Consider the following 26,970-nt stretch of genomic DNA (forward strand, 5'->3'; position numbering starts at 1 on the left):
CCTAAACTAGAACGTCTTCCAGCTTCGCCGGTTTACTGGTGGCTGGAGCAGATCTGCTCCACAGCTGTTTGGGAAACAACAAAGGGCTCCTTTACTGGGACCCCCCAGGGACAGAGGCAGATGTCCCTTCAAGCCCATAAATTAGACGTGACACCTCTCAGGCCCTGTGTCCAAAAGTTCTCCACCTCAAACCTGCCATTCCCCTTCTCCCGGGATCAGAGTCCTTAAGAATTGAATATTCCTGGAGCCTTGAATCCAAACAGCTCTGAAACCTCGCTTTCCCAGTGCACTCCGCCCCCTCCACCCACACAGCTGAGGTCACCCTGGCCCAGCCTCTTTTGCAACTTTCCCAAGTCTGTGCACAGAAACAGAGGAGGAAAACTCAGAGGGAAGTGGCCTCTCACCAAAACCGTTTACGTTCTCAATACTGGCCAGATTGAAACTGCCACTCAGGGAAGAGAGGCCCAGACCCAGAACTCCCACCTGTGTGAGGTGAGTGCCGTACAGCCAGTGGCTGTGAGGGGCCAGGCAGCCTATCTGTCCTTGCATGTGCCCATCTGTGCCGGAACTGTTTGTGTGTGGTGAAGAGAGGTCGAAATAGGGTGCAGAAACGAGGCTAAGAATCTGGCAGGTGCAGGGTTTTAACCCAGTACAAAGACCCTTGCACTGCAGAAAGTTCCTGGGTGTGGTAGAGAAAAGACTTCCCTGTCAATCACAGGGAGCTGGGGCCCAGCTTGGGAACCTGCAAGGGCAGCAAAACCAGACAAGACAGGCAGCTCAAAGGAGTCTGGCTGTCATTATGCCTCTAGACCTGCAGGGCCTGAAAGAAACCAGAGTCTTCCAAGAGGGCTAGGTCCTATGTATGGCATCTGGCAGCTCCTTGGCACATGGTGCCCTCTGGGATGAAGATTTGGGAGCTATCATCAGAGAAAGATGAGCTCCCAAAACGGGAAAATAGCCCTCTTGTTCTAATCCATGAGAATTTCTCCCAGTGAAGAGCAGTCGGAGATGAACTAGGATACTAACCTAGTTTGTTGTTGCTCAGTGTGTGTGTGTGTGTGTGTGTGTGTGTGTGTGTGTGTGTGTGTATGTGTGTGTGTCTGTGTGTGTGTCTGTGTCTGGTCTGTGTGTGTGTGTCTGGGTGTGTGTGTGTCTCTGTGTCTGTGTGTCTGGGTGTGTGTCTGGGTGTGTGTGTGTGTGTGTGTGTGTGTCTGGGTGTGTGTGTGTCTGTGTGTGTGTGTGTGCCTCTGTGTCTGTGTGTTTGGGTATGTGTGTGTGTGTGTGTGTGTGCCTCTGTGTCTGTGTGTTTGGGTATGTGTCTGGGTGTGTCTGTGTGTCTGTGTGTGTGTATGTTTGTGTGTGTGTCTGTGTCTGTGTGTGTTTGTCTGTGTGTGTGTGTCTGGGTGTGTGTGTGTCTGAGTGTGTGTCTGTGTCTGTGTGTGTTTGTCTGTGTGTGTGTGTCTGGGTGTGTGTGTGTCTGAGTGTGTGTCTGTGTCTGTGTGTGTCTATGTCTGTGTATGTGACTGTGTCTGTGTGTGTGTGTCTGTGTGTGTGTGTGTCTGTGTGTGTATGTGTGTGTGTTGTGTTATGTTTTCTGTGAATGAAAGGCATGCATACTTACCACGGCATATTTGTGGAGATCGGAGGATAGCTCCGTTGAGTTGATTTTCTCCTTCTACCCTTACATGGGTTCTGGCAAGTACCTTTCCTTGCTGAGCCATCTCGCTGGCCTACCAAGTAGTTTCGACTGCAGAATCTCTGGACTTATAATGGCATTTTATAAAATGCAAGCATTCTATAATTGGTAGGCATTGCTTATTGATAAAAAGAATTGTTCTGGGCTTATCGATCAGTCCCCCACTACAAAGATCTTATGCAGATAGTAGTTTGTGAGTATCCTTAGACATACTGTGCTTCTGCATAGCAGGTGTGCACTACATGGGTGTCTAGATACCTGGATGGGCGAATGAATATCCATTCATACATGCATAGAGAGGACACATGGATGGATATGTCACTCTTCAGAAAAGCTTCTGTATCTGCAGCATCAGTCACCATGCTTTGGGGACAGGTGTACAGAGAGATAAGAGGTGCTGTCTAGGGTACGGGTAGTCTACTTGGGGAAGCAGGAAAAACATCTCCCCAAAGAGCTTAAAGAATGAGAACCGGGAGCTCTGAGAGCAGCGTTGTGGGTGTGCTTTGTGGAGGAAGCAGGTTTAGACCTGCAAGGATGGCTGGGTGATGCAGACTGTCACGTGACAACTGGCAGGCAACAAAGCCTCCTGTGCCCCGAGAACACATCAAACAGAAAGCCTTATGCTCAGCCTGTGAGTTCACTGTTAGAATGAATAAAGTTCGGGGTGCAAAGGGGAGACGAGAAACCGTGGAGCAAGACTAGAAGCAGAGGAAAGACCGGACAGAGAAACTGGGACTGCTGCAAAACTCTCAGCTGCCCCTGTTCACTGGTCTCCCTGGCAACTTGCGTAGGACCTCATCCAGGACAAGTAAGGCAAGAGACTATGCTGGGTCTTGGCTGGAGCCAGTGGAATAGGGACGTGGGAAGGTAAAAGCTGAGATCCTCAAGGGTTCTTGTAGACTCGCCACAGGTCCAGGAGCTCTGCAGCAACACAGTCCTCCTTGCTTTGTAGAGAAGCAACGGGTGGGTCCCAGCTCTGGCTTGGAAGCGCTGTGGGGGTGGAGCTAGAGAAGAGGTGGTCCTGCCTGGAGTCCTGCTCTGTGTGGGCTGGGCTGGCTGGGCAGGTCCAGCATTCCGAGCCTGCTACTCACTGTTAAGTAACAGTGAAGATGACTCAGCCTTGTGGATAGGAAGATGCCTTGCTTCCCTCTTTGAAGCTCTGAGTCAGCCAGTGAAAAGAGGCCAAAAAGGACGTTGTAGCTACACCCAGCCAGGGGTGGAGGACATGGGAGGGAACCTCAGCTACTATCTGAAACCCTGGAGTAGGAGTCAAGAGAGCCCAGCTGTTGTCTGCTCCCAAACCAACTCCTCTGAACCAGACACTGGGCCAGCTCAGGTCACTCCCCGAATGGGAGATCAAGGCTATGTTTAGGTGTCAGATTCATCAAATGTTTGTCCTTTTTGGGTTCAGGGTATGGAAGTCTTTGGTGACTGCACATTTCCAAGGCACATCTGGAAAAGGCATCAGGACAGTGGAAGGGGTAGAGAAGTTATTAGGATCAGAAGAGGCAAGTAAAATCCAAGGGAAAGACCTCAGCCCCACCCCTAACACTCCCTCCCCTAGCATCTGGTGTTGCAGAGGAATTGAGCATTTGGGGGGGGGGGTGGCCCCTAGGAGAAACCTGACCCCAGGTGAGAGGAGCAAGCATTGAGGACATATCTGGCAAGTCCAGAGCTTGGATTGAGTGATACTGAGGTCCTGCAAGCACTATGCACCCTCGACATTGGTAGCTTAACAGCAGCCCTAGTGGATATGCTTACATCATCAAAAAGGGCAAGCACGTGCTTACATCATCAAAAAGGGCAGGCACTGCAAATCAGATCCCCAAGATCTGTTATCTGGATCTTTCCCAACGTCAAGATCTTATTATGCTATCATAAATATGACACATATGTCCCCTGTGCAGAGGAAGCCACAGCCCTAGGTGATGTCCATTTTATCCAGGAGGGAACAGAGACTTCAAAAATAGTAATACTCACAGCTCAAGGTCACAGATGGGTAGATTAGGGAAGAGAGAGGGTTCTGACCCCACCAGTCACAGTCATTGTCTGGCATGAGGCAGCCTCTCTCTCCCCAAAGTCACGGTGATTCATCCAAATAGGAAATCACACTCAGATGACTCTGGGAAAGCCATGAGGTCACATATGCTTTGCAAAGAGAGGTTAAGTCAGGGTAACACTGGGGGGAAAAAGAGGGGAGAGGTAGGTCTATTCTTTGATATTTTTAAATTACAGAAACTAAGATTGCAGAATTAATTTTTGAAATATATACCCTTAAGATGCAATGGAAACTCTCAGCCTCTCTTTTGCCTTTCCTCATCTCTTCCTAGATGGCATGTTTCTATCTGTGTTTCTGTCTGTGTGTCTCCAGGATACACATATGTAGGATTAGGCTCAGAGACGCACTCGACTCACTGATGCTTGGGATCAATCACATCCTGTCAAATGCTTAGATTCGGGGGCAGGGTCTAACTTAAATGATCAGCGTGTGTTTGTACGTCCTCACCTGACCTTTTTTAAAATGGCCTTGTGTTTCAGAATATCTATGGATTGATTGGCATGTGTGTAGAACGTCTGGCATTAAAAGAGGCTATGAATTTGAGAGGGGGTATGGCAAGGTCGGAACATGGGAAGGGTTGGAGGGGAGATACAGGGGTAGGGGAAATGGTATAAATATAGTACACATATTTGAAAGTTTTAACTAATTTAATTTTCAAAAAGAAAGTGTGCTATTGGTGGAGATTCAGGGAGAGCAAATATGTGCTCTGAGGGGGCCTCAAAGGGTCAAGCTATGTTAGTTTCATTAATCTTTACTTGATAGGCATAGTCTCTCAGCACAGTGGCACACTTTTATGGTCCTAGATACTTGGGCATCTGAGGCATGGAATTGCTGATTTGAAGTCAGCCTGGGCAATGACATGAGACTACACCTCAAAAAGGTGTGAAAGTGCGGCTCTGTGACAGAGTGTTTGCCTAGCAGGCTCCAGGCTTCAATCACCTTTCTAATATAAAACAAACTGCCAGGTTGGAGAGATGGCTCAGTGGTTAAGAGCACTGACTGCTCTTCCAGAGGTCCTGAGTTCAATCCCCAGCAACCACATGGTGGCTCACAACCATCTCTAATGAGAGCTGATGCCCTCTTCTGGTGTGTCTGAATACAGCAACACTATACTCAGACCAAAAAAATAAGTAAATCTTTTTTAAAAAAATGCTTAGTGTATTAGTACCTCATTTGCGCTTGTTACATGTCTCATGGTTATGACAACATGCCTGACTAACACATTTAAGGAAATGGGGGCTTATTTAGACTCCCCTTTTGAGAAAGCAAACCATCGTGACTGGGAAAAGCATGGTAGCAGGAGCACGGGGCCGGTCCTTGCACTGCGTCTGCAGCCAGGAAGCAGAGAGGAGCACTGGTGCTCAGTTTGCAATTCAGCCTGGGATCCTAGGCCATGGAACGGTGTGTCCATGCTTAGGGTGTATTTTCCTGCCTCAGTTACCTCAGTCAGAAACTCACTCCCAGATGTGCACAGAGGTTTGTCTCCCAGGTGATGCTGGATCCTGTCAAACAGGAGATCAGTATCAGCCATCAGTGCAGTCTATAGAACTAGGCCTGGATCTAAATCTCAGCTCCAACCCATGCTCTCCCACTACAGGTTGTGTGTTGTTAGGGATCCCTAAATTAGCTCCTGGAAACCTCTAGTTCTTAGTAAAACAGAGATAATAATAGTGCCAACCTCATAAATATTTTGTGTGCACTAAAATAACTAACACTCTAAAACCTTAACGCTCATAAGAAACCTCAATTTGTGCCAGTAAATATATCAAAACAATGCATCAAGCACAATAGCACACTAATTCGATTAACGCACGCATGTGCTATTAATTTGCATGTCTTCAAAACTCTCAGCAGAGTATCTGACCAATAAATGTCGGCATAGTCCATTTCCTCCACCTCCACATTAGATGTGTCCACTAAGTGCAAGTCCTCACACACAGCAACCCCAGGTCCCTCACTCTAATAGAACCTCTTCATCCCTCTGGCTGCCTTTTCCCAATCCACCTAAGGCTTTGTTGAACACACCAATCTGGTACACAGACACCAGGACTCCAAACTCTGGTGATCAGAAGGCACCAGGACACAGAGGAGCTTTCAGTGGCCTCCATCCTAGCTCATACGTTTACTATAGCGTGGTGTTGCGTGAGTTATGAGTGGCTCTCCCGACCCCCAACACACACACACACACACACACACACACACACACACACACACCTTGTGTCGGTAAGGACGGAGGCCTTGTTCAAGTTAGGCCAGCACTGCAGTAGGACTGAGCGATCACCCATTGGGATAACTGTTCTCTGAGCCCTGTTTGCACTCACCTCAGAGCTATGGTGAGAGCAGTGTGCTGCACATAGTGTGGTGCAACCCACACAGGCGCTCAACTGCTGCTGTCTCATCTTCTGCCTCCATTTGGAAACTCTAAGGCCTTCTAAGACGTTGTGGGGGGTCTTTTAAGTTAAATTGACACACTGTACCAAAGTGTTTGGAAACAGTGTTTTGTTGCTCTGGGGTTGGGGGAGGCTTCCAAAGAGATAACTGACGCCCCTTTCAGAGACTTCTCAGCCACTTCTTGATTGCTTGCCTTTGTGAGCAGCAACATTGTTGCAGTATATCAGCCCAGGTTAGTATCTTTAGTTCCCGGCCTCCACATCCCTGGGAGATGGAGAATTTTTGCTAAGTACCTAGAATAATGGATGGATGGATGGATGGATGGATGGATGGATGGATGGATGGATGGATGGATGGACGGAATGTAATAGTCATAGTCGACCTCAATCTCGCTTCCTCTCCTGAAGCAAATCAATCACCCTTTGCATTCTCTCTCCCCAGAATTTTATTTCATTCTCTCCTAAGAAATATCACCACACCACATGCCTCACTTCTTCAGGCCCGCCATGTTGTCAGCATCATTTTCTAGTGTTACTCAGTCCCTGTTCCTTTTTTCCTGGTGTTTCCTAGGGAAAGTCCTTTGCTTTTCATCTTAGATGATCTCAGTGCCAAGTCCAGCGCTTTCTCATATTCTATTCACAGGAAATGGGTGCATTTGTTTATGTTCAGCAGTACATACATTAATTAATTGGATTTAGCTATTTTACAATGTATACATTTTTTATTTCATGGGATCTGTACATATGGTGCCCGGCCAGCAATCACAAAGCCCCCAACGTTGAAAAATAATAGTGCAATTGTGATATTAGTTGATGCTTAGATGATCTTGCACATGTAATTTAGCAACAACTTTTCACTCAGATCATAGAGCATGAACATTTCCCCCCCACATATAATAAAATGCCCAAATACTCTGCTCCATTGACTAGTAAGAGATTCATCATCCATCGTGTGTCCTCGCCTAAGTACCTCATCACTGCTGGGTATTAATAAGCAATACTGGAATGACAGTCTTAAAAATAAAAGTCTTTGCTCTGCACAACAGTGCAGGTATGAGGAAACCATGGTGAGGTCCTGGCTCTGGCTGCCACCAAGGGGCATGTCTGGGTCCATGGCCCTGCTGCAGCTGGAGTCTGTGTTGATGTCTGTGGCCCAAGTTGCCATCAAAGTCCAAGGGGTGTCGATGGTCTGGGCTGTCACAAGAGACCATCTTTGGGCCATGCTGTTGTGGGGAGGGGCATGCTAATCTGAGTCACCTGCACTGCCACCTGAGGCCATGGGACATCTGGGGCCAGGCCTCTGGCAGGTGCCATGTCTCAGTCCATGGTCCTACAGTAGCCAGGCTCTGTGTTGATGTCCCATGCCATGCAGATGTCTCTGGTCTAGACTACTGCCTGAGGCACCATGCTGAGCTGGCCTCGCTCCTCACCTAGGCAGCACAGCAGAGCTGATCCTGACATCAGGGGAGCTGGTTACCAACCTCAAAGTCATGAGAGTGGAAGAGCTGGGTCCACGCCTGGCTTCAGTACTCAGGAGAGCAGGCCTTGCACCTTACTTGAGCAGTACTGTAGCGCTGACTCTGGTCAAAGGTGTGCAGGTGAGCTACACCAAGAGCATGAGCATGGGAAAGCTGACCCTGCCCCACAGTGACTCTGGTATTGGGTGAACTAGTTGGAACAGGACTGGAAAGCTTGTCCTAGTGGTTCTGGCACAGAAGAGTTGGCAGGCTGACCAACTTAGCTACCTTTCAGGTCCAGATCAAGGGCTTTGAGTTTGGCCAACCCCAAAATCTGCCCCATGATCTGCTGGAGCATGTGAGAGGGCCAGTCCTGCAGATCCAAAGCTGCAGGATCTCCATGAGACAGGGCAACTACAGGATATCCGAGAGGAGTCCATGTGAGGATCAAATATAGACAGCACAGCAGAAACCAGAGGCCTCGGAATAGACCAAGGACTCACTGCAATGAATATTTGCAAGTAAAAATGTGTGGACAAATGGGTATACCGTGGGACACACAGTAACATACCGCATCTTCCTTGACACCATTTTCTTTTTTATTCCATCCCATTTTCCTTTTCTTTTGCAGGGTAGGTTGCAAGGACGGAGGGTGGATACAAAGGGATGGGGGAGATGAATGGAATTGGGGTGCATGGTGTAAAATTCACGAAGACTCAATAAAATGGTGGAAAGGGAAAAAGAAGTATTTGCTCAAGTTTCTGGTGATTTCTGTAGAAAAATCGCTAGAAGTAGAGGTCAGAGCTATTTTGAGGCTCGCCACACAGACTGCCAAGTAGCTTTCCAGTAATGTGTACCAATTCCATCCCCTTCCAGCTGCAGCAAAGAGCCTATGGTTGGCAAGTGCCGCACGCTTTGGCTGGGGGAGGGGTTCTTGTCCATCCAAAGCCTCCAGGCAGTCGTGACAATGAATCCCTTGTCCTGCCCAGCCCATCCCCTCTCCCGACGCTGGCCTCCATTCCTGGTTCTAGGCTGTGTTGTGTGAGGTCTCTGTTCAGATCTGTCCTGTCCTTTGGTACTCTGGGCTACCTCCCGGAGCAGGACTGGAAGAACTGAAGGGTGAGTGAGCTGCCCGGCTTGGAGCCTTGGCAAGGGAAAGTAGAGGGAGGAGGGAGGGGTGTACAGGGAGCTGAGTCATGTGTGCTTCAGGACCTTAGCAAGATCCTGGCAAAGCAGAGGAAGACAGAGCTCACGGGATGCTGGATGCTATTGCTAGGGTATAGTAGTGGAAGACACTTGAGGGAAGGCTGCAGTGACCGAGTATGGGAGGCTTAGTTTCTGTGACAATGGCTACGAGCACCGGCCAGTGTGAACATGACTTCTGTTTCCCCACAGGCCCTCATGAATCCCCGAAAGAAAGTGGACTTGAAACTTATCATTGTTGGTGCACTTGGGTAAGCCAAGCCTGGCTGCTGGGTGTTTGCTGGAGAAGAGCCTCACCTGCGAGTGTTAAGACTGTGCTCTCACCTCCAAGGGACCCTGTCTGAGTCAGAGTGACCACAGAATTGCATCTTATTACTCCAAGGAAGGGAGCTTAGCTGAAAGTAGCCAGCAACAAGTTCTTGGTTTGGGTCCAGCTCTGAATTAACTGGCTATGTAGCCCCTCCTCATCTCTGGATCCTTCTACATCTTACTGCACCCTACAAAAACCTACACACTGTTGTGGGATGCCTAACCTTATCCCAAACTGCTCATTTTGGTTGGTTTCTATTTTAGAAACTATTTCATCCTTTGCTCCCCCAAAGGGTGGTCTCTAGACTATCCATACTAGAAATTCAGAATTTGGGCAATTCTCTGAGCAGTCTAACCCCAACCTAAGGTATGCACTGTTGTTCTTCTATGTCTATTCCTACCCTGAGTCACTCATGTATCAAAGCCCTTTCTTTCTTAAGCTCAGAGAGAGAGAGAGAGAGAGAGAGAGAGAGAGAGAGAGAGAGAGAACAAGACTTCAGTTCAGGGGGTGGTAATGTCCTGAGAATGGGATAGAATGGGATAGGAGTGTGTGTGTGTGTGTGTGTGTGTGTGTGTGTGTGTGTGTGTGTGTGTGTGTGTGTGTTTATAGGTATGAGTTTACACATGTGTGGAATTTTTTTCCTCAGTGTGGGAAAGACCTCTCTCCTTCATCAATATGTACACAAGACATTTTTTGAGGAATACCAGACCACACTGGGGGCCAGCATCCTCTCCAAAATTATCATACTGGATGACACAACTTTGAAGCTGCAGGTGAGCAGTGCCCTCTGTCTCTTTACTACACACATGCCTGAAAATCCCATGCTGTGTTAGGTCTCATGTACACAGCAACATATACTAGAAGCTCAGAGGATCTGGAAAGAGATAAGCAAAGTACATGGGATAACCTGAGCTAACCCTAGTCTCTTCACTGGGGCATAGACACACCTACTTGTTTATTTACTATAGCAGAAGTAAACAGTATAACAAGATCAGGTGACCTACAAAGCCAAAAACATAGTTACTGTTGGGAGCTGGGCTAATAACCCCTACCCTGATAAACTAGAGGAAAAGTGAGAGCTAAGGGCTGTGGTAGAGTTGGGGGAGGAGGAAGGGGTAAGAGTGCAGTGCCTGGGTGTGGAAGGACACTTACACTAGGATTTTCCCCATCCAGAAATGAGGGCTTTCGCATGATACAACCTTGCTGGGCTTCCCTTCAGCCACTCACCAGAGCCCCAATGGGGCGCTGCTCTTCCCCTCCAGATCTGGGACACAGGTGGTCAAGAGCGGTTCCGCTCAATGGTATCAACATTCTACAAAGGTTCCGATGGCTGTATCCTGGCATTTGATGTTACTGATCCAGAGTCCTTTGAAGCCCTGGATATCTGGAGGGATGATGTCCTGGCAAAGATCGTCCCTATGGAGCAGTCATATCCCATGGTGGTGCTGGGCAACAAAATCGATCTGGAAGATAGGAAGGTACTGTTCATTCATTCATTCATTCATTCACTCACTCACTCACTCAACAAACTGTACGAAACAGCTGCATATCCCAATATCCCATGCTGTGTTGGGTCTCATGTACGATGCTGACAGAGTTCTTGCCTCAAGAAATCTACAGTCTAATAGTGACAATTATGGTACAATGTGGCAAAAGCAATGACAGTTATAAATTTTGGAGATTTGGAGATCACAGGGAAAGGCCATCTAAGTCCAGAAGTGGGTTCTAGGCTATAGAAGCATTATGACTCCATTGGGAGCCAGAGAGTTAAAACCTCAGAGGAGCCAAGAGTCAGATCTTGGTGGAATTTGATTTCATCTTCGAACAGTATTTCTGCCTGAAGTTACACAGGGATCTAAAGGTATCAATTCTTGGATACGTTTGCTAGGCAACTAATCATTTTTCACTAAGTTATACATACCCATGATAGCCAATGAGGCCTTTGACAACTGGTCTACCCCATGACTACAGTGATCCACCTGTATAGGTCATAGCCATCACAGGGCTGTTGAGTGGAAAGTTCTTTAACCTTTACTTGCAAACAGAAAAGGAATAGTGATTGTCTTGACTTGTAATGCATGACACAAAAGTATTTTGTGCTGATCAAAGCCCAAAGAGTATCTAAAGGAGCTGTTAGATCATCATTCCTCATGGAAAACCATGATGGGAGTCATCGTACCAGAACTCTGTTTTCACAATCCTTCAAACAGAAAACCTCAGGAGAATTGACCCAAAACTTAGTACCATGAAGTATGGAGCAGACAGGAGGAGGGAGGGAGACAGAAGGGGTGCTTCCAGGTGTCCCCACCTGCAGAGAAGCAAGATCCCTGTTCAGAGAGGACATGTTTAGTCTGGGTGTCCAGAATCTGAGAAGCTTGGAGGACAACCTCAAGCAGCTAGGGAACCTACAAGTTTGGGGATACCTAAGAACAAAACCTCAGGGGAGAAGTGTGGGCTGAGAACAAGTCTTCAGCTCCGTGTGGCCAGCTCAAGTCAGACACTCAGTGTTAGTCAGACATCCTGTCTTAGACAGTAATCCAAGTCTCTGTTTCTTTCCTCACTGGGCCAGCTTCGTTATTAGCTTTACAAGTCCACACTCCCCATCTGCTTAGGTCAGATAGGAGCTTTGGGGTATAGTCCTGTCTGGAGTGAAGTAGGAAGCAGGAAGAAGGAGAAGTGGTCAGGGAGCGGGACAGTTCTTGTTTTGTGGGTCTCCCTTGGTGCAGCTTTCTTCATGTTCTTGGGCCTGGCACATGTGGTAAGGTTCCTCTTTTGGGAGCCATGCCTTCGGGTCTCTCAGACTCTCTAAGTAACATTTCAGTGTGCTTTACAGTATACACTGCTTTCTTCCTTAGCTCCAATCAGTCCTCTTAGGAGCTCCAACCTTGCTGCTCCTCTATGGAACATACTCATGCCTTCTGATCATGTTCTAAGGAGCCAGTTCTCTCTCCACCTCATGATCTTTCACCATGGAACCCTGAGGTATATGCAGACCCTAGCCTTTCATGTCTACCAAGCTCTAGAGGCCATCTGTTAGCAACCAACCTCAAGGCCCTCTTCCAGCTGACTCCTATGGGAGGCAGAAATAGTTACAGCACAGATTTCTCCAAGGAGTCTTACCCAATCCTTCCTTCTTAGCCTTCTGTGTTCATGCTGTGGGCATTGGTGTTATCTAAGCAACTCTTCATCATGAGCCGTTGGAAATACACATGGTCTTATGGCCACCCCACTGCACACCTGAAGTCTATCAGATTACAATACTGAGATCCAACATCCATTTTAACATCTCCTTTCATATACCTGTATGTCAAGATGAGGGTGTTCAAGAGAAGGAGGCCAGAGCTTTCTCAGTGAAGTAAGAGGTGCCACTGTCCAGTGGTGACAAAGTCAAAAAGGAGGCTTAAGAATCCTGGCAAAGGTTGGCTACTTAGAATCTCTCTAGCTGTTATAGATTCCAAATGAGTACAACTTAGGGTCGGATTCTGATTACTTGGGTAATTGAATCCAAACACCAGAGGATGAGATTGTGGAGGACAATGACAAGAGGTGACATAACACAGAGGGCTTAGCTGAAGGGAGGAGGCTGGGAGCTTAGGTAGCATCTGTGGAATGTGTTTCAACAGTGCTGCTGGAGTAAATGCTAGTACATGCAGGGACCTGGGACTGAAACCTTTCCAAGTTGGAGGATCAAAGGGTAGGAGGGCTCTGAGGAAACCTGGAGGAAATGGGGCGGGGCAGTTATTAGAGCATCAGTTACTGGAGAGCAGTGTAGGATGGGTGTGCAGAATTTGGAAAGAGAGGAAAACTGTGGTGGAAGAGAGGAAGGCCTGTTTTGTGTTTGGATCTGCTTCTGTGAAGAAGAAGAAGATGGAAAAGCGGAGAGGTTGATAGCAGAAAAAAAAGTTCTGGCTACTCTGAGTAGTGGCAGTCGTGTGCTGATGGAGAAGGGAGGCAGACTGCAAGTGTTCAATAAATAACGGATGCCTGGCTGGGTGTAGAGTAGGTCATGGCTCATAGGATAGGTTTGAGTCAAGCCCCAGGGGTTGAGTTTTGCTTTAGACAAGAATAAGGGACTGGAAGAAGCAACAAGGTACCAGGCAAGCCAAACCCCTCCATCATCTGTGGGAATGACCACAGTGGAGATGGTAAACTGGAGATGGAGACCCAGGGAAAAGCCATGGCCATCAAATGGGGTGGATAAAAGATGGTTTGGATAAAGGAAGTTTGGAGGGAGGTGGCCTAGTAGGAACCAGATGTACTGAACAATAATGAAATGAGTTCAGGGAAGTAAGGAGGAAGAAGTGGAAAGAGAGACTTAACACAACATGGATATTGTTAAAGCCAAAACTGAGCGGGGAAGTTCCTGCACTCAGCTCTCTTCACTCTGGTGCTGAGCTAGCAAAGAGTTTGTCAACCCCTGTTTGGGATGAGGAAAATGAAGACTAGTCAAATGACAGTATCTAGGAAGCCTGCAGTCATGGACACAGAGCCGAGGGGTGGGCAAAATCCCATTCAGAACCCTGGCTGAATCAGCCACCCATGGTCCACCATGCTCCCTGCATGCCCTGGGTCCACTCCAACCTCTTCTATGCCATGGCAACCGGAAGATGTGTTCCCTTAGACTATTTGAGAATAAGGGAAATGTTGTAATTGTATCCTCCTTAATACCACTAAAGGACAGGCCTGGAAAAGACAGTAGTGTTTCCTATTTATCAAAGGAATATATGTATTTAAAAATACAGTGCTAGATTAGGAGAGGAGGAAATTCTGGACCCCAGTAGTGGTCACTCAAGAGCAGGCATGTACGTCATGCTCTGAATTGTATGTGTAAATGAAACTACAATGTTAGCTCTTATGTGGTGTACATTTTGCTGTGAGAAATACACGCATACATATGCCAACATATGTCTACAGCCAGAACGATTTTAAAGAAATTACTGGCTCACCTTTGTTTAAAAACCCCTCCTGCAGAAGCCAATAGTGGGGGAAACTTAGCTCATGAGAAAGGGGCTGTTAACATTTCAGCCGCAAGGGATTTACTCTTGGGAGTGTGAATGCTTTGCTCCACAATCAGGGGGGTGAGTTCTGACCTACAACCAACTGGGATCAGAATGGCGTCTTCTAAAATAGTCTCTGTTGTTCTTGGAGATTCGCTAAATAGTTTCAGATAAGCCAATTCTTTGAAAGCTTTACTCATTTCTATTTTATGTATATGGAATATTTTGCTTAGATGCATGTAAGGGCACCACGTGTATGCAGAAGAGGCATCGGATGCCCTGGAACTGGAGTTATAGTCAGTCACTGAGCTGCCCTGTGGGTGCTGGGAACCAAACCCAGGTCTTCCGCAAGAGGAACTGCTGAACCATCTCTCTGGCCCCCAGACGTGCTAATTTTAAATCTATACAGCAATATTTTCAATATATGTAAGACAGAAAAGCATCACAATTAATATTATGCAAACTGGAGTCAGCATGATGGTTCAGCAGTAAAGACACTTGCCCAGGGCCTGACGCCTGGAATTTCATGCCTGGGACACATTGATGGGAAAAGAGCATTAACTCCTACAACTTGTCTCTGATGTCCATGTGTGTGTGTGTGTGTGTGTGTGTGTGTGTGTGTGTACGATTTTAAAGAAATTACTGGCTCACCTTTGTTTACACACACGTACACACAATGTAAAATGAATAAATAAATGTAAACAAATGTTTAGAATGTAGCCTAGCCTTTGTCAAAATGGGCAGAACCAAAATGTGACCAAAAGTAACACTATGTCTCAAGGTACCACATCTTAGATTTACTTTCAAAGTCCTCTGAGCTTAAGTTATAAATAACTATTATGCTATAAAGAACTATTACTCTTAACATAAAAGATAAGATGATCTTCAAAGTCATCAACTCACAGGTGCCATTGGCAGAGAAAACTAAAAGTGCTGTCTGATGGCTTCTCTCCTAGACAGCCCTCTCTAGGGGCAGGGGCTGGGGACCCAGAAAGAAGTGGCTTGGTGCACAGTCTCAACCGATGCCCTCGAGATTCTGTTCAGTCATTTTTGAGACCAATCAGCAGGGTGGCAGATAAGATAAATGCAGGTCTCACCAGGCAGACGCCAAGGTCACTGTCTACTGCAAGGGAAGGGACAGCAGAGCTGTGTCTGTGTCTGTAGTTATGGCCATGGCCATGTCTGTGGCTGTGGCTGCAGCTGAGGGCATGTTTTCCACGCTCTCTCAGTGATCAGTCAGCCTTTGACACAGTCTGGGGCTGATATTAAAAGTGTCCCCTGCAGACTGCAGCCTAGAGAAAGGGTTAACTTTACACTCACTTCACTGCTGACAGTAACCGATGAGTGCTACATAACTTAGATGCAGTTAGATAGTCAGGGTCTGGGGAGGTGGGAGCTAGAGTGGACTGGACATAAGGAAGTGCACGTCTAGACTTTGCCCTCAAAGACTTTAAAAGATTCATAGCGCCTTGAGTACCCAGGATGCTGGCGGTGTTAACATCTAATGACTATTTAAAGATGCCATCCAGGCGTAAGGTATTAATATCCAGTGATTATTTACCTGTCACTACTACAGACATCTCAAGTGTCCCGCTAAACCAGCCGTTCTCAACCTGTGGGTCGCGACCATCGGAAAACATGTATTTCTGATGCTCTTAGGAACTGAGACACTGATCGGTGGCAAAATTGCAGTTATGAGGTAGCAGTAAGATTGAATTTATGGTTGGAGGTTCCTTCGACCATTCGAAATGTGTGTTTTCAGATGATCATAACCCACAGGTTCAGAACCACTGCTCTAAACAGTCAAGGATTTACCCTCAGGTTGAAGAGTCTTCGTGGCTTACCAGTTACAGGAGGAAGCATTCCTCGTCAACACTGGGGTCCCTCTTCCCAAAGGAAGGAGAAAACCTTAGGCATCAGAGGCCAACACTGAGGCCTAGACATTCTTGCTCAGCTGAGCACAGTCTTTAAGTCGCAAGCCTCACAATGGCAGCGTGGTGCTGGTGGACAATGGAGGCACTGTGGAAAGAAGACATGAGCTAGTGGGCATTCCTGTCAGTGCTGAGACCAGGAGAGCAAGAACCAGAGACAGTGGACGGCAATGGGACTCTCCATCTCAGTCAGACGGGTGTTCCCAGAACCTGCAAGCAATGAGGAGACAGTGTGACGAAGGGTGGCCTTTGGTCTCCCCAACCTGCCCCGTGTTCTAGGAAAGGGGGCAAATGATCCTTTCTCCCTCCCGGAGAAACAGCTTGATTCTCTTAAATACATTTAAATAACCTTTAAAGTACCAGCCACAGCATATATAAGCTACATGGTAATCTCCCCCTCAAAATAACTAATGAGAAATCACACTCTGGTGTGGGTCACCCTCTCAGAGTAATTCAGAACATACCCAGTAGCCACAAACTGCATCCAGTTGTTGGCACTTGGGAGTAACGCCGTCTCTCAGCTGGCTCACATATACAGGCTGAGAAGTCAAAGGTCCCAAGCCCAAGCTGAAGGGACCTACAGTCTCACAGGGTGACAGCAAAGAACAAGATTCTTACATAGAGTCCTTCAGCAGCAATTCAGATGCCAGGGGAATGTGTAGCCGGGCCTGTATCCATGCTCTCCCTTTCCTGAGCTGTGCAATCCAGGGCATGTTTCTGAACCTCTCTGAGCCTCAGTATTCCTGCCTATAAAGTTGAGCCAATAGCTTCCATCTCATAGTATGTGTCTGGCAGGGATGCTGTTAGGTGAGTTGACATGTGATAAAGTGCCTAATATAGAGTCTGACCACTGGCTAACCTTCTCACTGTTCAGGGCTCTATCCTGTTTCCTCTATTCGGGGACTAGAGCCCTCCTGCATGGATCTGCTCAGGCAGCATGGAGGCAGAGAGGAAGCTCTCTGTTCCCACCCTGCCTGTTCTATGTCTGATGGGGTCATCTCCTTTAGAGGGACTGAAGGAGGAGCCAGTGTTGAGAGGAAGCTTTTAGCCAGATCTTAGGAAGCCAGCGAGTTAAGTAGGATCTAATTCTGCCAGGTCCATGTCCAAATCCTGCCCTGGCTGTGTATCCTGGGAAAAAGTAATTCTCCAGGACAGTGCTTCTCAACCTTCCTAATGCTGCAACTCTCTAAATACAGTTCCTCATGTTGGAGTGACCCCCCCATCATAAAATTATTTTCATTGCTACTTCATAACTATAATTTTGCTACTGTCGTGAATCATAATGTAAATATCTAATTTTCCAATGATTATAGGTGGCCTCTATGAAATGGTCATTCAACTACAAAGGGTCACGACCCACAGGTTGAGAACCACCACTCCAGGAGGCCCTCATCTATAAAATAACACTAGCAACACCCACCTCACAGATTCATGTTAAGAACTGAAGAAAAAAAATAGGGCTGGAGAAGATGGCTCAGAGGTTAAGAGCACTGGCTGCTCTTCCAGAGGTCCTGAGTTCAATTCCCAACAACTCCACGGTGGCTCACAACCATCTGTAATGAGATCTGGTGCCCTCTTCTGGCCTGCAGGGATGTATATGCAGACATACATGCTGTATACATAATAAGTAAATAAGTTGTTTTTAAAATCCGAAAAGATAAAATATGAAGCTACAGACACAGGAAAGGCCCTCAGTCATCAAGAGAGGCAGCGGCCATGTGGTATGATCATGGAGCTGGGGAGATGGTAGGAAGCAAGGGCGATGGTAACAAGAAATGGAAGAGAATGGGATGAGGGGTGCTCAAAACCTGAGGGTGGCCTCACTTCCTGACAAACCACTCTTAGTCCCACAAAAGAGAGATTTACTCCCTTGGGCACTGACCCCTTTTTAATCCTTTCTTCTTAAAATGCATATGCTGTGTAGGGCTCAGGCATATGTGCATGTGTGCATGTGTGCATGTGTGCATGTTGAGGAAGGAGTATGTGCCTACGGATGTGCAGAGGCCAAGGTGGCCATCAGCTGTCCTTCTCTATCATGAATGTCCTTATTCCCTTGAGACAGAGTCTGTCATTGCACCCAAAGGTTGCCATGTCTGTGAGGCTGACTGGCCAGTGACCTCTCAGGATCCGCCTGTCTCTGGCCCACAGCACTGGGCCTCTCTGGTCATACCCGGGTGTTGGGGATTTGAACTCAGGCCCTCATACTTGGGCAGTGAATGCTCTTACCCACTGAGCTATCTTCCTAGTGCTATGTCCGTCCTTGGCCTAATCTCCCTCTGAGGCCTCACCGCCTTTACTCAGCACCATCACCGTGCGGAGCAGTTTCAACATGAGTTCTGGAGGGAACAACCCACAATGAAGCCACAGCTGCAGCAAAGACAGTGGCCATGGTAACAGCCATGCAGAAACGGTGATCCTTTCTCTCCCTCAGGTGCCCCAGGAGGTGGCCCATGAATGGTGTAAAGAGAAGGACATGCCATACTTTGAAGTTAGTGCGAAGAATGACATCAATGTGGTGCAGGCCTTTGAGGTTCTGGCCAGCCGGGCTCTGTTGAGGGTGAGTGATGCAGTAGTGGAACCAGTCAGAACTGCCCTAGGCGGGATCCTCAGGATCTTCCAAAGGAGAAAATGCGGGCGTAGATAAGGGCATGGAGAGGATAGGAGTTCTCATTGTCTTCATTATTCGGTAGTTGAATGGGCTTAGCAATTCTGGTGCCACAGAAGCCAGAGGTGTAAGTACCTGGGAGTAAGCGCTTAGTTGGTTTTGCAGTCTGGCCAGCTACCACAGTCCCTTGTTACTGATTGATGCTGGTCGTAGGTGCTGCAGTAGAGAGAGGCGCTCACCAAGATGCTAAGCCTTCATTTTTCTGAAGGAGCAGAAGGGTACAGCCTCTTGAAGAAGGCTGTCACCCAGCCAGCTCACTCCAGTTACTTTATTCAAATATTATACAAGGTTAATTGGGGCTGGGAAAGGTTCCAACTATCAACGTTGCCTTGCCCTTGCTGCCTGTGTGAGCAGACAACCCACATGGATCTCGGTCCCTTTTGACCATAGCTGGCCATAATCAAAAGTAAGAACTCCAGGTTTGCCAGCAGTGTCTTAGGATCAAGATTAGTGCATCTGTAAGCACCAAGTGCAGACCTTGTAGACAGAGAACATTTTTTCAAGGGTCAAATAGTCTCATAACAACTTCTCAGCCTCTACTGATTGGCCCAAACATAGCAAAGGCTTGGCTGAAACATTTCACTCAAAGCCAGACACAAATGTCTTACTATACACATCACTCCATCTTCCCGCATTTTTTGTTTTAAGCAGATCTGCAAGGGATAACAATTATTGTTGGAGAATGATGGAGTTACACAGTAAACGTGGCCTTTGTCTATCTAGTTGTCTATCATTCTATGCAAATAAATACACTTCAAAGCCAATAAAGTTGTCACCACAAAGAGAATTATAAAAATCACGAGAGCAAGAAACTTAGCAAAATGATTCATGGGATGAAATGAAGTTACACCATCCACAAGACATACTATGATGTTCGTCCCTGCTCTAGTAGGCAGCTTCTTTGAAAAATGCTTCTACGGTTTCTTGCTGCAAATCCTAGATCATTTGAGAAGAATTAGGACGACCTAACAAATGCATTTTAACCTTCTCCCAGTCATACTTGCTGTCATTGACCCTTTCAATGTCACTTGATCCCTTAATAGTTCTAATTGACCTCCAGTGAGTATTTCAGCTCGTCTCAATACTCCTCTGTCATCAACTGTTTCCCTGTCTATCTTGTTATCGAGTCCAAAGTTCATAAGAATGCATACACCAGTCTTTAACAACTTCAGCAGTTCGAACTGCTTTATGAGGGGAACTCTAGCTGTGACAGCTAATGCGACGATTCCTAGGACCTCGGTGATTATCCTTCCACCATCCTCTGAGTCCTTAATATTCTTTCAGCAAGCTTCCACACGAGTGTCACCACAGGTGAGTCTTGCCATGGTCTTGACGGTCTCACTGGCTTGCTGGTCTTGCTCTGAGAATATATTCACCTTCAAACGCAAAGACATACTAGCGTCGACACAGTTATGAAGGGTACAGCATGTGCATGTGAGGCTATAATCATTAGGGTACTTTTATAATCATTAAGGTCTTTTCAGTAACACCTTGTGGAGTGTCTAAGAGCTTCCGTCCTGTGCCTCACACTGGAGATTCTAATTCAGTGGAGATTTCAGAAGTGATCTCTAGGCCAGTCCTCACGGCGGGATAGAAGTCTCTTGGGACCAAGCATTCATTTAGTCGAGTGGAATCCACAGCCTATAGGAGTTGCTGACAGCCTCTCATCAGACAGATGAATAGATCCAGGTGCTTCAATATGATGGCTTTAAAAGCTTGTGTAGAGCGCAGCATGTGTGCCCAACATTGTCCAGGCAGCAAAGGTAACCACCGTCAGAGCAGTGATTTGAAATGGAGAAAACGAACAAGGGTGCTTAAGAGACTAGAGGCATCCTGTAGGTGGAAATGGGTGCCCTCACCGTGGGTGACCTACTGACTTGCATGACCCATGCTGTCCTGAAGAGAATGCCTCAAGACCCTGTCGGTAAAGACAGGCAGCCTTTGCCTCCAGCAGCTGCACAGGGGATAAGTTAAGAGCTTTCTCAGTTCGCGTGGCCCAGCCTGGACCTCAGGTCAGCCTTCAGCCCTCACTGCTTCCTGTGAAGGAACAGCAGAGAGTAGCAAGGGCTGTAAGCATGGCTTTGCCACACAGTCAGGAACGCTGGCTCCTAACATGCAGGTGAGCCTGCCTGTACCATTAGCCAAGACAGCTTATCACAACTTACCAGGATTGTGTGGTACAATTATGGCTAAACAGTCGGTTGCATGGAATCTTCCACAGCCCACTGCCAGTGTGTATATGTGGTTATCATACGTCCCTCCCAATTTGGGAGTTAAAGCACAACCTTCCTACTGTTACATTTTAATCACGTGAGGCCATTAGCAGGTGGCAATTGTCTGCTTGTTCCTGTTAAAATCCTTTCTCTGCAAATAAAAGGAGCTTGGTGACCTCATCACAGTTCCTGATCCTCGTACAGGAAACTGAACTGAGGTCCGGACGTCACAGGCACGGTGGCTGCAGACAGATGGATCTCGATAAAGTCCTGTCCTGGTAGCTTCAGATGCATACCTGTCAAAACATTCGACTGATCCGTGCCTCAGTTTCCCTACCTATAAAATGAAAACAATCCCATCCCATAAACACATCCTGAGCTGCCATGAGAGGGCTCATGATAGGGTCTCATTGCAGTCAGGCTCAGGGGTGTGGAAGTCAAGCCTTAGCTCTTCCTCCCTGCCCCATGATCCCAAGAATAAGACTCAGACTCAAAATATATTTACAGATACCTTGGCCATACCGAGGCTCTTCTCTGACTAGATATAACTTAACGTTTCCGATTTATTCTAGCCTACATTCTGCCTCATGTGCTCAGGTTCCACCCGTCCATCTCTTCACATCTTCCCAGCGAATCTTCCGCCTGGCTCTATCCCAGAATCCTTTTTGCTTCCCGGATTTCCCACCTCTATTTCCTGCTTAAGCCATAGGCCATCGGCTTTTTAATTGACAGGTGTTGCATCCACACAACACACAAGATATTCTCTCTCCACAGGAATGTGACACCTGAGGGCAACAGAGTGAAGCCGGAGACTGTAGTGAAGGTGGGGTGACTCGGAGGCAGCTGGAGGCAAGGGGAACAAGGCGGCCATGTTTCAGAGGCAGCGTGTTTAGAAAGTGTTTGCAGGTAGATTCGGCAGGTCTTTGGAGATGTGGGGAAGAAGGAAAGAAGGGCAGAGATCCGTGGCCCGGGCTTCAATTCATTGGGGCTCGTGCAAGAAGTCAACTATGAGTTTAGTTTACGAGAGAAGAAGATGCGGTGTTGAAGAGGATGAGGTCAGAGGACAATAGGGGTGGTAAAGCCAGCAAGGCTTCTGAGGCTATGGCGGGTCACAGGAGGTGAGACTCAACACTGAAGAGCCAGGGCTTCCAGCAGGTGGCGCTGGGGTGTCCATCGTGCTCAGGTGCCCAGGACACTGGTGCCCAATAGGGCACATCTTTCAGCAGTGTATATGCACTTAGAATTAGAAATTTCCCACCAACATGTTATAGGATGGAATGTAAAATCCACATGGATTTTAATAAACATCTTTACATGTTTGCAAACATATTTTGACATTCCCTCCAACGATCTGGCCCTTCTTTTTATTTCTTCTTCTTCTTCTTCTTCTTCTTCTTCTTCTTCTTCTTCTTCTTCTTCTTCTTCTTCTTCTTCTTCTTCTTCTTCTTCTTTTTCTCCTTCTCCTCCTCCTCCTTCTTCTTTTTCTCCTTCTCCTCCTCCTCCTCCTTCTTCTTTTTCTCCTTCTCCTCCTCCTCCCCTCTCCTTCTTCTTCTCCTCCTCTTCTTCTTCTCCTCCACTTCTTTTTCTCCTCCTCCTCTTCCTCCTCCTCCTCTTCCTCTTCTTCTTCTTGTCTTCTTCTTGTTGTTGTTATTATTATTGTTGTTACTTATTAAATCTTTTTACAGTCCAATCATTATCCCCCTCCAGGTCTGGCCTCTGACTGTTCCTCATCCCATTCCTCCCCCCTCCAGCCCCACCCCTGTCTCCAAGAGGCTGTCACCACCCCACACCCCCACCTCACCAAACTGAGGTTAGGTGCATCTTCTCTCAATGAGGCCAGACCAGCAGTCCTCTTCTGTATATGTGTTGGGGGCCTCAGAGCAACTCATGTATGCTGCCTGAGACCTGGCCCTTCTCAGAGGGGTCATGTGCTCCTTCACACCAATCCTGGAGCTCAGAGGAGGTAAACAGAGAGTTGCCATTGCAGGAAAGAGGGAACCTTGGGCTGCGGGGAGGTGGGGAGGGTTGTGCTCTGCAGAAGCCTGTTTCTACCTCTATTCACTGTGTGTGACTTTATACAACTCATGTATCCTTTCTTAGCTGACCAGCATCAACAATGTCTTATGAGATTTTTTTTGTGAGTATTTTACATAACACTGTACAGAGAAGGCATTTAATTAAAGATGGCTGCTGTGGACAGAAACCGTGCATAGGGGTTTTCAGGAGGCGAGCAGAATGCCGCAGAGTGGTTGGGCTCACCGGGTGACAAAGTGACACCAGTGAACAAGGACATCAAACTGGGATATGGGGACATTCCTGGAGCTCCCGTGAGGGCAGACTTCTACCTCACACAACCCCAAGCACGGATTCTTCCTATTTAAATACGCATCCTAATTTAAAATTCTAATAATTCAAATGCACTTGCTAAGAAATGGTCAGTGCCCATCACATGAGGTAACTAAGGGCAGCTGATGCTTTGCTGGCCCTGAGACCCTATAAGAGGGGTCTGAGAAATGCTTTGGGAAGGAAGATTGCCCCTTGGGTGTCTTCGGGGACCACTATTATTGAAGTGCAGCAGGGCAGGCCTGATAACCTGATAACAATTTCTGAGGTCACATTCATGGTTACATTTGGCTGACAATTACCAGCTAGGAGCCTGACCTGCACCTAGGTGCTGTGGAGAAAATAAAAGTCAGAGGCATGGCCCTGTCCCTGGAGTAGCCATGGAAAGGTGACTTGAGACAGGCTTCCGTGTACAGTTCCGTCTAGCACGCAGGAGGTCTGTATTCGAACCAGTGTCGCCCAGCCTTGAGCGCACGGAGTTGGTGTACTCTCGCTCTCACACGCCCTCCTACATACAGCACCGGCTGCAGATGGAGCACCGCACTGTAGCCACAGCAGGGAAGAACCTGGTACCTTTAAGAAGAAACCTTTCCGGGTAGAGAGATGGCTCAGTGGTTTACAGCACTCTCTGCTCTTCTAGAGGACCCGTGTTTGATTCCTAGTGCCCATGTCAGGCCAGTCACAAGCATCTGCAGCGCTAGGTCCAGGGGATCTGACACCCCCTGACCTCTGACCTCTGACCTCTGACCTCTTTGAGAACCATTACTCCTATGCACACACCCACAGGTAGACTCACACCGTTACACATAATATAAACTCAGAAGCAGCAGCAGCTACCTGTCTGTCTGTGGGACCCATGACCTTATCACCTGTAACCCTAATACCCGGGCAGAGGCAGGGAGATTGAGATTCCCAATGATGGGGGGGATCCTAACTTCTAAAAAAAGAAACAAAAAAGGAAGTTCGTGACCTTGAAGAACTCCTGGCCTTTCCTGGAGCCAAGGGATAGAGGCTCTTAGGAAGGGAGTCTGGTGGGCACCCAGGGGCTTGTTAGATGGTGAGGGCCGACCCTGGCTGTTTGTAGTAACAGGAGCTTGGATCGTTTGGTAGAGGGGAAGAAAGTTGGCTTGGAGATGCTGAACTGGTAGGGCAAGTCTCCCTACACCTGGTGGGGACAGAGTGACAGCTGGTCACTCTGACCCAGACTCCCAGCAAGAAGAGCAGGGAAGGCCTGGGACACAGAGAACGTTGTGGGTATTGAAATGTTTGTGGGACAAGTATCTACCAAGGATGAGAGGTTACCTGTCATCTCTGCCCGAGCCCACGTATCACCTCAGTTGTCCCTTCTGGGGAATGGGAAGCTATGAGACCTGGCTGAAAGTCAGGCCCGAGCTCCTAAAATCCTTCCTCTGAAATACTCTGGACTCCTGGGAAGAGGCAGGGCAGAGAGGGAAAGGGAGAGAAGGTAGGAAGACAAGGGTTTCCCATCTGGTTCTCAGTGTCCCAACAATATCACAGAAAGAAGACAGAATGCCCAGTGACCCGGCCCACTGACTGTCAGGGCTCTCTAGACCACAGGCTGTAAATACTGACCCCTGTCTCCTCCCCAGTACCAAGGCATTGCCGAGAATCACCTTGCAGACTCCATCAAGCTCTCTCCGGGCCAACCAAGGAGCAAATGCTGCTGATCCTGGACCCCCTCCTTCCAGACTCCTGATGCTCAATCCCTCAAGCCCGTAGTCAGCGAGGAGACTGAGCCACTGCAGCAGGAGAGACTGTCACAAGGCAAACCCTGGCTCCAGAGAAATCATGGGAGTCTTGATGACTCAAGCTTTTCTTTCTCCTCTCCTCCAACACAATCCTGCGAGTCTCTGGAGACAAGCCTCTCCCTTGAGCACTGAGGAGCTTTGGATGGAAATGCACCTCTGACTCCCTCAGCAGCCAGGACACGGACCGCTCCTGACAGGCAGAAGCCTACAGGCCTGAGACTTCCCACGGCTTCTTCCAAAGAGAGCTGAGGGAGCAAGATAAAACCAGTTGTTCCTGCTTCCTGGGTGTTCAAACGGCTTCCATAACTGACCAGGCCTCAGTGTGCCCTCTGCCAAATGAGAGCTCCCCAGGTTCCCCATATCCCAATGTGAGTTGAGGACCATAAACTCCATTTAAATCTCACTCACTGGTGTGGCCACACACGTTTACTCCTTCGGCAAGCATTTTGTTGCCTTCTACGTATGGTGCGTTGATGTCTGGAAACACACAAAACAGGCAGGAGTCCTGGCCTCCCAGAGGCACACCTGGAGACAGAGGGACAGACAGCAGGCCACCAGCAGGACAGAGGACAGCAATGAGGTGCTATTTTAAACAAAGGGGCCAAGCAGGCTTCCCTGTGATGTGACAGTTGGGCTGACAGTTACAGTGCAAGCTACAGGAGTCAGGAGAGGGAGCAGCAAGGCCAAGGCCCTGAGGCATTAGACAGCTACTTTCCATGTGAAAGCTCTTTCCCTGAGGACTCAAAGCTGCTGCCAGTGATATCCTGTTCCCAGAAGGTGCCTTGAGCATTTGATGACTGGCCACTAGGGGGCAGAAGTGTCCTCTACTTCCAGGCCAGGGAGTTCTGGGGATACTTGAAAAGCTGGTGTTTCTGTCAAGAAAATGGCTGAAACATGTCCCCAGGCTGTAGGAATGTCAGACCTGGGCTAGTTGGGTAAAAAAAACAAACAAACAAAAAAACAAAACAAAACAAAAAACCTTCAGGATACTTGATTCAGGGAACAAATCAAAATCAGTAACAGATCCCAGAGCAAGCTACGTAGAGAGATATGGATTCTGTGTCCTGTACATTTCAAAGCTAGAACCTGGTTTTTTTTTTTCTTCTGGCTTCACACAGCACAGATAGGTTGGCCCATTCTAAAAATGGTAGACGGGATGAACTCTCAAGATCTACAATGGTCAGGTTCATACCTCATGCCTACCAGACATTCCTGTCTCCACAGAAGTCTTCTTTTCTGAGTTCCGAGCAGATCAGAGGTATTCATCTCTAGGAAGCAACTGACCCCAAAGATTTCACTGAGAGGCAGGTAGTCAGGGGGCACCAAGCGGAGGTCCTGGGGTCCCTGTCTGTCCCCACCTAGCTCTGAAGGATAAAGCAACTCCCCATGGGCAGTGGTCACAGGAACAGTGAGCCCTGTGTCCCTCAGAGATGAATGATTTGTCCCTGTCATACACAGGTGTGGCTCTCCTGGAAGTCAGACGGTGGAGGGATGTGTGGTATGGGGAAGGGGGGAGGGGGGAGAGTTCAGCACCACAATGAACACAAGAACCATATTTAAAGTTACACAACAAATAGTGTTTCCTGTTTTTAATCCTTTGTGGGACAATAGTCCCCCTTGGTCTGTGATGCCAGTCTCAGTTACCCGTGGGTCAACTGTGGACCAAAAATATTAAGTAGCAAATCCCAGAAATAAATAACTTATAACTTTCAACGTGTGTGTCACTTGAAGTAGTGTGGTGAGCTCCTAAGCCATCCTACCAGGCCAGTCACTCCTCCCCCTCTATGCGGGGCATCTAACCCGGCAGTTACTTTGTAGCCGTCTCAGATGTATCAACCGCCATCATTCCAAATGCCTCTATTAATAGCAACCTAAAGTTATGCCACAGTGCCCTTGTCACTATCTCATTGCCCAGATATGCCATCAGCCCATGTTGT

At 47.8% G+C, this 26,970-nt stretch overlaps 1 protein-coding gene across 5 annotated transcripts; it reads left to right on the forward strand.

Annotated features, from left to right (window-relative positions):
* Window positions 1–343: 343 nt before the first annotated feature.
* On the forward strand, window positions 344–26,746 carry Rab7b (Rab7b, member RAS oncogene family). 5 transcript variants are annotated; one of them, NM_001109328.2, is made up of 6 exons: window positions 393–492; window positions 8,998–9,056; window positions 9,762–9,888; window positions 10,378–10,593; window positions 18,475–18,600; window positions 24,875–26,746. In NM_001109328.2, the coding sequence occupies exons 2-6, from the start codon at window positions 9,004–9,006 to the stop codon at window positions 24,950–24,952; spliced, it is 600 nt and encodes a 199-aa protein (NP_001102798.1). In that variant the 5' UTR covers window positions 393–492; window positions 8,998–9,003; the 3' UTR covers window positions 24,953–26,746. The 5 variants fall into 5 exon arrangements, with proteins under 5 accessions (XP_017454394.1, NP_001102798.1, XP_063128624.1 ...); XM_008769491.4 differs by lacking the exon at window positions 393–492 and adding an exon at window positions 2,018–2,504; XM_008769492.4 differs by lacking the exon at window positions 393–492 and adding an exon at window positions 8,318–8,721.
* Window positions 26,747–26,970: the final 224 nt, after the last annotated feature.

The sequence above is a fragment of the Rattus norvegicus genome, chromosome 13, assembly GCF_036323735.1.
Source record: "Rattus norvegicus strain BN/NHsdMcwi chromosome 13, GRCr8, whole genome shotgun sequence".
Taxonomy (NCBI): domain Eukaryota; kingdom Metazoa; phylum Chordata; class Mammalia; order Rodentia; family Muridae; genus Rattus; species Rattus norvegicus.